The 10,915-nt window shown below is 40.7% G+C and overlaps 1 protein-coding gene and 1 long non-coding RNA gene across 6 annotated transcripts in view; one reads left to right on the plus strand and one right to left on the minus strand.

Moving 5' to 3' along the window:
* The window catches only part of LOC122866218, a 24,004-nt gene extending 21,699 nt beyond the window's left edge, over window positions 1-2,305 (minus strand). For 2 of the 5 annotated variants that reach the window (XR_006375653.1, XR_006375647.1), the window contains exon 1: window positions 1,909-2,297. This is a non-coding gene — a long non-coding RNA (uncharacterized LOC122866218). Of the gene's footprint in view, window positions 1-1,908 lie in introns of all 5 variants that reach the window. The other 3 variants (XR_006375649.1, XR_006375651.1, XR_006375652.1) reach the window with 3 other exon arrangements.
* Window positions 1,134-10,635, plus strand: tnfsf10 (TNF superfamily member 10). The gene is made up of 6 exons (XM_044175567.1): window positions 1,134-1,365; window positions 2,329-2,454; window positions 5,441-5,486; window positions 5,733-5,849; window positions 6,689-6,933; window positions 9,679-10,635. Exons 1-6 carry the CDS (start codon window positions 1,258-1,260, stop codon window positions 9,886-9,888), a joined length of 852 nt encoding a protein of 283 aa, XP_044031502.1. The 5' UTR covers window positions 1,134-1,257; the 3' UTR covers window positions 9,889-10,635.
* The last annotated feature ends 280 nt before the right edge of the window (window positions 10,636-10,915 follow it).

A 10,915-nucleotide genomic window follows, 5' to 3' on the forward strand; every position in this document is an offset into this window, starting at 1 on the left:
TGGCTAGAGCGGGCTGGATTGAAGGACAGCACAGAGGCACTCATCATGGCTGCACAGGAGCAGGCCCTGAGCACCAGAGCAATAGAGGCCCAGATCTACCGCACCAGACAAGACCCAAGGTGTAGGCTGTGCAAAGAGGCCCCTGAGACAATCCAGCACATAACTGCAGGGTGTAAGATGCTGGCAGGAAAAGCATACATGGAGCGCCATAACCAAGTAGCTGGCATAGTGTACAGGAACATCTGCATCTACCGCCAAAGGTGGTAGAGAATGACCGAGCCAAGATCCTGTGGGACTTCCAGATCCAGACTGACAGAATGGTAATGGCGAACCAGCCTGACATCGTGGTGGTTGACAAACAGCAGAGGAAAGCCGTTGTGGTTGATGTGGCGATACCAAGCGATGGCAACATCAGGAAAAAGGAACATGAGAAACTAGAGAAGTACCAAGGGCTAAGAGAAGAGCTGGAGAAGGCCTGGAAGGTGAAGGCAACAGTGGTGCCCGTGGTCATCGGAGCACTCGGGGCAGTGATCCCCAAACTGGAGGAGTGGCTACAGCAGATCCCTGGAAGAACACCAGACATATCGGTCCAGAAGAGTGCAGTACTGGGAACAGCAAAAATACTGCGCAGAACCCTCAAGCTCCCAGGCCTCTGGTAGAAGACCCGAGCTCGAAGGACGAGACCACCCGCGGAGGGTGAAGGACAAAGTTTTTTTTTTATATATATGTGTGTGTGTGTGTGTGTGTGTATGTGTGTGTGTAAGCAAGTATATGAATTTATCTAATAGGGATTTAATATAAGTGATTAAAACTTTAGTTTATGTGAGTTTAAACTCTATAACATCTTAATAAAAGTCATGTACGTGTATGTGCCAAAAATCAGCTGCTGTGGCACTGCTGTGCATGTTTAAAAACATTATATCTGATCATATTCTGAGGTAAAATGTGTTTTTCTCACAGTAAAGCTCAGTACAGAGATCTACAGCAAAGATATGAGCGTTCACAATAAATAAGAAGGATATCTGTGTTTTTCCAGCGCAGAAATGAAACAATAATCTCTCCAGGAGAAATTCATAGAGGGAAAAAGCTCTTGTTCTCCAGGCCGGCCCCGCCTCCTCCTCCTCCTCCTCCTCCTGCTTGCAGGGGACGGGGAGGGTAGAAGTCAAGGAGGCAGCTCTCTGCCATTGTTCTTGTTCTGGAAGTCTGGGAACGGGACGGGACGACGCTGGTCGGGTACCGGACGGCGGGTCGGTCGGTATGACGGGCTCCGGTCCGAAGCTCGGGGTGCTGCTGCTGCTGGCGGTTCTGCTGCAGACTGTGGTCGTCACCATCACCGTGCTGCACTTCACCACGGCTCTCAATTCGGTGAGGAAAAAGTTTAGGTTCGGACTGACGAACCGGAGACGCGCGGAGGCTTTTACGCATCGCCATGCTGTGCGCACCGCGACGTGGGCGCGAAGTTGTTCGGCTTTTGAACGAAGAAAACTAGACTTTTTGTTGACCTTGAACACGTCACTGTGATTTCTATAGACTTAAGTGATTTAATGTATTGTTGACAGTTTTTGGGGAAGCGCTTTGAACCCATTTTTATGCGCTCTGGTTCTGTTGCTGCACAAATAGTCCAAGACACGTCTAATTTCCTTTTCTTTTTTTGCACAGTGCAATGTAGGCCACATATATTGCTTTCACAGTAAAATAGTTAAGTTCTGCACAATTCAGCTTCATGCAATGATGCACATTTTCCTTTTCTCTGAATTTGGAAACACAGAAAAAGAGGACAAGGAAGTAAAGAGCTCTGGCAGCTGCAGAGGTGGACTGCAGCGATTTTTGTGATTAGCTGTGATTATCAGGAAGTTTTTACAGAGCTGCGTGTGTGTGTGTGTGTGTGTGTGTGTGTGCTGTACTCACCCTGCTTGTTTTGGTAAAGCCAGAGTCCTCTGGTTAACTGGATTCAGTCCATTTCAGCTCTCAGTCTGTGTTTACAGGAGTTAATCATTAACCCAGATGAGATGCAGCAGCAATATACTGTATGGAGAAATAAAAGCTAAACAGATGAGAAGCAAAGAAGAGGGACACGTGCCAAGATATTAGGTTGACTCAGGAGAAACTTGGTGGTTTATACCTTATTTTTCTCCCAAAAGAGCAAAAAAATGATGCTACAAATTTATGTCCCAAAGTTTATATCTGGTAAAATTCTGTTTACTTTATAGTTTTAGTTTTTACTGACAAACAAAAGGAACACGTTCCTCAGGCGTGTTTGACGAGAAGTTAAAAGAGACCTCCGTTCTAATGGTTTGATGCTCTTCTTGGCATTTTCACTCTGTGCAGATGAAGGAGACGTTTGCCAGGAGCAGCGTTTCCTGCCTGACGGGCGCTGACCTGCAGAGCATCACGGCTGTACGGGGGGATCCATGCTGGCAGGTCACTCAGCAGCTTCACCTGCTCATTGAGAAGGTGTGGTGAAACAACAATAACCGCAAACACTGACCTCTACACCTCCAAAGTAAAATCTCAAAAATCTCAAGTCTAAACCTGATTGTAATTCTCACTTTCAAGCTGTATCAAGTGTGACTTCACTGCCCTACAGCACAAAATGACCTTTACATATCGGTATTTGTTGATCAGTATTAATGACTCGATGATTATTTGGCCAGCTGCTGAGATTTCTGGCTTTCAGAGCTCAGTCTTTTCTCTGGCCTGCTCTGGATCAGAAACCCCCCACCCACTGGAGTTTGGAGACATTACTAATCCCACCACACTTCAGCTGCAAAGGCCAACAAAGCAAATGAGCAGCTTTATTACTATTATTATTATTCCAGGGACTCTTATGTTATCAACAGGGAGTTTTGCACTGATCTGAGTTGATACATTTGAGTTGAGCCGCAGGTTTCCTCACAGAAACAGGAGTGAAACTAAAAAACAAGGCATGTTGTTGGACGACAATGCTGTTTTGGAGCCAGTTCTTATTTCTTAAAGACTTCTGTCCTGCCAGTATGACAAATATTCAGTCACGAGTAAAGTAGAGCTTTAATCAATTCAGAGCTGAAACTATTAGTTGATTAATCAATTAGTCGATCGACAGGAAATTAATCTGCAACTGTTTTCGATCAATATCATCGATCATTCAACAACGAATGCTCCATTTCCTCCTGTTTATTTGATTAAAAACTACAGTGTTTTAGGAAATTACTGAGCCTTTTTTGAAAATGAAGATTTACATCTTCAGTAGGAACCAATGGGCTTGGAGCTGAGAGCCGCAGACAGGAAGATGAACACATCGTTGGTTTTGAAAAACGCCAGCTTTACTCTTTAAACTAAAAGAAGTGAGGAGCAACAAAACTTGTAAGCACATTGGGTCCTTGTAAGTACGGTATTGTGAAGTTATTATTATTATTTATCATTATTAGGAGCTTCCCCTGCTGCTGATCTCAGCTCTGAACATTAGCAGGAGAAGAAAAATGCTGTAATGATCCAAATCACTGTCTGCAGACGCACAATGAGCCCCTTCATAGCTGGAGATGTGATGTGATCCCGTGTAGTTTAATCAGCACAGGAATGCATTCACCTGCCCTGCTCTCTCTCTCTCTCTCTCTCTCTCTCTCTCTCTCTCTCTCTCTCTCACACACACACACACACACACACCAAAGTTATTCTTTTTCCTTGACTTGCTATTTGTGCGTATTGTTTGTTTTTGTTCCCTTCTCCTGATTCTCCTCTTCTAACTTTGCTATTCTCTTAAATAACACAAGCCGGGTATTTTCTGACTCAGCTACTTGATTAAATTTAGTTCAGAACATAAACACAATGCTGAGATAGTTTAAGCCAGAACATCGGTTTGTGCTTTTAACTCGCAGGACGCAGAGTGAATGCACATTTAAGGGTCCTGTGAAGTTTTGGTATCCTGCGTCCTGCTATTGTTATACTCCAAAAATGTGTAAAAATGCATTTCACACATATTTCATTGAGCTGTTTCCTTCACATTCAGATAAAAAACAGATTCAGTTGCTGCTCAGTTTAACAATTATAAAGCCAAAGGATATGTTTTGTTTTTGTGATCAAATTTTGATTTTGTCAATCCAGGGGGGTAGACTAAATATAAAGCCAAAGGATATATTATAACAGGACTGAGAGTCCACAGCCATAGCGGCTCTGTGAGGCTGCACAGTGGTGCTAACATGTTGATGTTTAGCAGGTATAATGTTTACCATGTTCACCATCTTAGTTTAGCATTTTAGCATGCTAAATAGCTCAAAACACAAAGTACAGCTGAGGCTGATGGGAATGTCATTAGTTTTGGTCATAAACCAAAGTATCGGTTGTACAAATGTCAACCCCATGGTGGCGCTAGAGGAAAAGTCAGGGGATCTCTCAACTTAGTAGGATTCATCTTCTGGAATCCATGAACGTATGCACCACATTTGGATTTTTGTTTTTCTTTTTTAGTTAAGCATCTTGCACTTGGGTGCAGATATATAAATTCCACAGTTTTCCTTTGAATTTCATCCCGAGTTCCCCTCAAAATAAAGTCTCGCTTCAAGTCAAACTTCAAGAGAAAATTACAGTCTGAGAGCCATTACAGGGATCTTTTACCCATAAATTCTGGTTCACGCTGACTGACTGCTGGTAAATTTAGCTCATAAATGGGTTGTTTTCTTTCACCTTCCTCTCAGTTATTGCTAAAGCTGTAAAATATTTTTTAAAGGGGAAATCATTAACCTTTGCAACCTCTACTGGCCCTCAAATGAACTTCACCAACACTGGTGAAACTTTTCTCCTTCTACACAAGTTATTTATCATAATCAACATATAATATTATGAAAAACATCCCTTTATACTTTGTCTTTGTCTCTCTCTTCTCTAATGCTTTCAGAATGGCTCTTTTTCCATCATGTTTTTCCAATTTCTTTAACGTTTCTGGAAACAAACTAAAGTGAAATAAACGCGGCCAGAATCCACTACAGCTTAGAAAATAGTTTTCATCAGTTTGGCATTAGTTGCATTTTTTTGAGCCAATTCATTGGGTAAAGGAACGTAAAACACAAGGAAGGGAGAGAGGGGTCGATTACCAGGGAAGGATATGTACCAACCTGAACATGAAGGCTCCTTTTTATTCACCGGAGCAAACGTCCTGATCTCAGTGTCAGCAGAATTTCACAGTTTAAGTCAAACAAAAGGCTGCTGGGTAGACCTGTGGAATGAGCTGATGGCTCTTCTTAGCTAATAAAATGTTATAAATGTTTTGTTTTATGGTTTTGTTTAGTTTTTTTTTTTGTCTTGAATCATTTTTTGTTTTGTTTTAAGGCTCAAGGCCCCCTTTGAGAACACAATCCTGACTTTAATGTGTCCTTACTAAGGTATCACGAGGCTACTGTTACTGGTAATGCATCAAAAATACCTTCATGCATTCTTTAATAAATGTTTTCCACTGTTTCTCCTGCAGTCTCTGTCTCAGCGTTACCAGAGGCAGATTTCATCGGCAGTCAGAGGTGAGAAAATGCAGAATACACTGACCTATGACCTTCTGTACGATAATGAGATATACATTTTTTTAATTAAACCTGGTACTGTTTAGGAGTGTGACGTAGTTGCAGCATCTTACTGGAACAGATAAAAGACTTAAACTTCCTTCAAAAACTTGTAAAACTTGATTTCCCCGCAGTGGTTAGTTAACTAACGTGTTATTTGCTCGTGGACACATTGTTTATATTATTTCATTCCTTTTTCCGTGTTAGATGAAGTGTCTCGGGTTCTGCCCTCACTCGTGATGGCAGACAGGGCTTCACCTCGCCCCAAAGTCGCAGCCCATGTCACTGGCAGCTTTGTGCCCAAACTGGAGCGAGAGGGAGGAGGTGAGTCCTGCAGAAATTAACTGCACACAATAGTGTCTGAACAAGCAAATCAAGGCTGTGGTTTGCTTTAAAATTAATCTATCAGATTATATATTGATGATTGGTAGGAACTGCTAGCCTATAAACTTAAATTTGCTTATTGTAGTCTGACAAGACTAAGTTTAGGGTATCATCCACAGGCATAGACCAAAATTTTAAATTGAATCAACCTGCACCAGAGTACAATTTAACTTTTGCAATTTTATTTAAGTCTGACTTTTAAGTAATGACGGCCTACAGACTGAAACGTCACATCACAACATTTTCTGTTTTCTTCTCAATTAGCTCAAAATTAACAGTCAGGTGTCAGTACAGCTTTGCAGAAAGAGACACGTTTTATCAAAGAGATGTGTTTTGCAAGGAAAAATACATTCTCTCCAAAATGTTACTACAGATCTATGGGAGCCCATTTCCACCAGGAAAAGAGAAAAACAGATGAAAAGTTAGGAATGATTAAAAAATGTAAATATTGATGGTACAGCAAGTCAAAACTATGAGATACTATATCAAAATATTGCCTTTCTAAGTCAAAATTATGAGATACTAAGTGACATTTTTAACTTCTTAGTATCTCATAATAATAGTGACTTACAAAATCATAATTTAGACTTAATAAATATCACAATTTTGACTCACTATCTCATAATTTTGACCTAAAAAGTCTTTGACTTACCGTAAATATTTTTGGGATTCTTTACATTCATCTATGTTTTTTCCATTTCTTGGAAGAAACTGGCTTTTTATAACAAATCCCCAGCCTCTAGTTTGTGATTTTATTCTGAAAGTGTTGTTTTCCACAGCTCCAGTCTCTGCTGGCCGTCGAGTTCAGGGCCAGAAGATTTCGTGGTGGGAGGGGCAGAAGGGGCTGGCTTTCCTCCAGGACGTCCAGCTGGTGGACGGGGAGCTGGTGGTGCCGCAGCCCGGCCTCTACTACGTCTACGCCCAGACCTACTTCAGACACACACACTCCCTGGAGGACGAGGGCGAGGACAGCGAGGAGGCGGAGGACAGAGGGAGACCCCTGTTGCAGTACGTCTATAAAAAGGTGAGAGTCGCCATCATGTTTTACTCTTCGTCTCTGATTTCAACTGTATCTCTTCCCACGTTGTGTTGTGTGATTTTGATGCTTCACCCTGTTCTGTTGCTGTTTCTCCACTCTCTAATTTTTTAATTATTTGATTCATCAGCAGCCATTTTATGGTGGGTTCTCTGACTCACCTCTGTTGTCACAAGTCATTTAGATCAGTGGTGGAGGAAGTATTCAGATCCTTTGCTGAAGTAAAAGTACTAATAACACACTGTGAAAATGCTCTGTTACAAGTGAAAGTCATTGAAAATGTTACTTTAGTAAAAGTATAATCAGGAAAATGTGCTTAAAGTATTAAAAGTAAAACAGCTCTACAAGCTGTACTATTATATATTATATCATCAGATTATTATTCCTCGTGCATTAAAGTAAAAGCAGGATGTTGCTGCTGCAGCTGGTTGAGCTGGAGCTCATTTTGAATCGGACTGCAACTAATGATTATTTTCATTCTGAATTAATCTGCTGATTATTTTCTCCATCAATCGATTGATTGTTTGGTTTGTAAAAATTCAGAAAATAGTGAGAAACGCCGTCACATTGACCCAGACCCCAAACATTGAAACATTAAAATTATTGAAATAATTATAAGGAAAAGCAGCAAATCTTCATATGTGTGAAGCTGAAACCATGAAATGTTTTTACATGAAAAATTACTTTTTTTAAAATAGCCAATTAATTAGTCAGTCGACTAATCATTTCAGATGTACTTGTATAAACCGTTGGATAGTTTATTTATAACACATTTCATAAGAACTTCATATGTTTTTTGTGCAAAAATCTTAATCTGTAATCAGATAAAAGTAGTGAAGTAAAAACTACAATATTTCCCTCTGAGATGTAGTGGAGTAGAAGTACTTCAAATTTGTACTTAAAGGTCCAGTGTGTAACATTTAGGATTCATTCGTGTGTAATCACCTGAAAATAGGAATCATTGTGTTTTCGTTACCTTAGAATAAGCCGTTTATATCTACAGAGGGAGCGGGTCCCCTTCCACGGAGGTCGCCATGTTGCACCGCCATGTTTCTACAGTAACCCAGACGGGACAAACCAAACACTGGCTCTGGATAGGGCCATTTCACAAGTTTCGTGGCCACCGTAGTTTCTCCTACACGCTTGGAAGGGGAGGGTGAGGCGAGCAGTATTCAAAAGGTTGCAAACTGCAATTTCAGTGCTAGATGCCACTAAATCCTGCACAATGGACCTTGAAGTATAGTACTTAAATAAATGTATTCCACCACTGATTTTAATAAATATTTAAACTGCACTTTCCCTCTGCATTAACGAAAGTGTATTTATGTGTTGAAAATGGCTCTGTTTTAATCAGTTCACCTCTGATTTTCTACCCATTTTTTCAAATCACAGGCTAATTTTGCTAATTCCTTCCTCATTAGACAGTAGAGGGACAGACAGGAAACACGGCTCCAGCTAGAATTGAACCAGGGACGTTGTGTTTACATGATTTGCATCTTGACCACTGGGACACAAGTGAATTTAATTTGAATCTTTTAGTTTTCGTTGCATTGAACGCCTACAGATGATGATTCACATCGCAGAAGAGTATCTGAGGATGGTGGTGTCCTTTGAGTCTGAATAATAAAATCATATGACTAATGTGAATCCAGACAGTAAGTATGTGTTGCATCACAACATGGCAAACATCTAATAACAAGTGCTTTCTGCTTTGTCAGATAAAATGAGTATTTTAGCATGTGTCCCTAAATAAAAGCTGTTGCAACTGCAAATTGAATAATTTATAAATAGCATGATTAACAATTTATGTAAAGTTTCCTAATAATGTAATACACTTCAAATATGAATCCAGTTGATTATAAAGATGAATACTGAAGGATTTTTAATGATTTAAAGGTAGATTCTGTCATTTTTTTACCATAAAAATTAAGGAATTTGATCCGAGATGATTTCAAGTGATAGGTTTGTGTACTAAAGGACATGCAAACCAACTTGGAAGTCATATCAATGTTTCGGATCCTGTGCTTTGAACTTTCTTTACATTATTTGGCTCACAGATGCGTGCCTTCAAGGAATTTACTTTATTCTAAACAAACACCAAATGTGATGTTTTCATAGAGCAAACTTGAGGATCTGTAAAATTGTCCAAATTGTGCAGATGTTGACTGACACTGCTGTCCATCTCAGGCTGAAGTCTTAGATCTTAAGTGACCTCAGATCCGTCATTTCACCTGTATGATGTTTAAACAGAGTTCAAATCTGAAAAGTTAAGTTATGCCCTTCTCACTGGCTTCACCCTGAGCAACTTCTAAGCTTGTCAACATCGCTAAATATCACTGTTGTATGAGAAAAGGGATTTCTACAGACAAATAAAATCTTGCAAATGTTTCCCCCTCATTGTTTCTATATTTTGCCTTTCTTTTCTTTGTGTTTTGCTGCAAGAAGTGAATTCTTGGACTGGAGACTGAGGAAAGCGAAAGCATTTGCTAAGAATGTTTTTATTAACAAAAACCAAACTTCAGAGGATTGAAATCGATTACATATCGTCATAGTTTTGACCGTAAATGATGCCAACTAGTGGTCCAGCAGCGTTACTGACCAGTCAGCTGACTGACAGATCGTAGTTGGTGGAGCGGTTTGTTTACGACCTGACAACGCAGCACGAACGCCTCACTCTATCCACCACACATCACACCTCCGTGCCCTCTCACTCACCTCTTCTTCTCCCGCCAGGTGAGCTCCTACCCGGTTCCCATCCTGCTGATGAAGACGAGCCGAACCTCCTGCTGGTCCCGGGGCTCCCAGTTTTCTCTGCACTCCGCCCACCAGGGGGGGCTGTTCCCTCTCAGCAGCGGCGACCGCCTGTTTGTCACAGTGACCAACGCCTCTGCTGTGGACATGGACGAAAAAAGCAGCTTCTTTGGGGCGTTTCTCATCAGCTAGACGATCAGACGCAGGACTCAGGATCGCAGGTTGATCTGGGGAAATCAACCAGATCTACAGACGCCATCATGTTTTTAATGTTTGTGATGAACGCATCTGTCTGGTAAAACACCAAATTATTGCAGCCTCTAGACTTCTCCTATTAATGAGCCCAGAAAATGAAAAGCTGCAACATAGCGACTCGCGGGGAAGCCTGTCTTTCTTTTTTCAAGATCACAAACCGAAAACATTTGACAACACTGGTTTCGTGGGCGGAGAAGAGACCGATATGGATTTGTGGCTGTGTGTATGTGCGAGAGCTAATCAAACTCAACAAATATTTGTACTTGAGTGTATTAAATTTGGTGTGGCTTGGACTCGACAGAGATTACAGTTTCTGTTGTACAAACAGAAGCACTAAGTTTTTTAAGGTAAATTTAAGTGTGCAGAGCAACAGATTTTCTGAATTAAGTCCAAACTAGTCTTGAACCACTAAGAAGAAACTTTGTATATATATATATTTTTTTTTTTACAAAATATACAAACAAATATAGACCCTACTTGTTCATGAACAAAGCTTTCCATGATGTGGAGTGTAAGCTGTGAGCTGACGTTCTGCACACCAAAGTTGAATTCAGATGTGATTTTCCTGGGTGTATTCTCGCCATGTTCCTCTGACGCCTGATTCTTAACTGGTTTTCACCCATAGTTTACCTATCACTGGGATTTTTTCACAGTAAATCCTTGAAGCAGTTGTTTGCAAAAAAAAAAAAAACACAAAATGACAGACATTGGGTAGATGCTTTAACCTCAAGCCCTAGCACCAACTCTCATGCTATGTTCAAGGTCAATATGGTCAGTGGCTTTCCAAAACTTTTACTTCTTTTGGTGAGTGTCGGGTTTACCTACAGTGTGTAATAAACTGTTAGCTCTGTGCTAATGTAGTGATCATCTACCATAGCTAGGCTACATTTTAAAATTTGTAAAATTAGCTTGTAACTCACAAATTCACAAACTCACCTTTTAACAGCCTACGCACTCTCCACAA

This window comes from Siniperca chuatsi, linkage group LG19 (assembly GCF_020085105.1).
Source record: "Siniperca chuatsi isolate FFG_IHB_CAS linkage group LG19, ASM2008510v1, whole genome shotgun sequence".
NCBI classification, from domain to species: Eukaryota; Metazoa; Chordata; class Actinopteri; order Centrarchiformes; family Sinipercidae; genus Siniperca; species Siniperca chuatsi.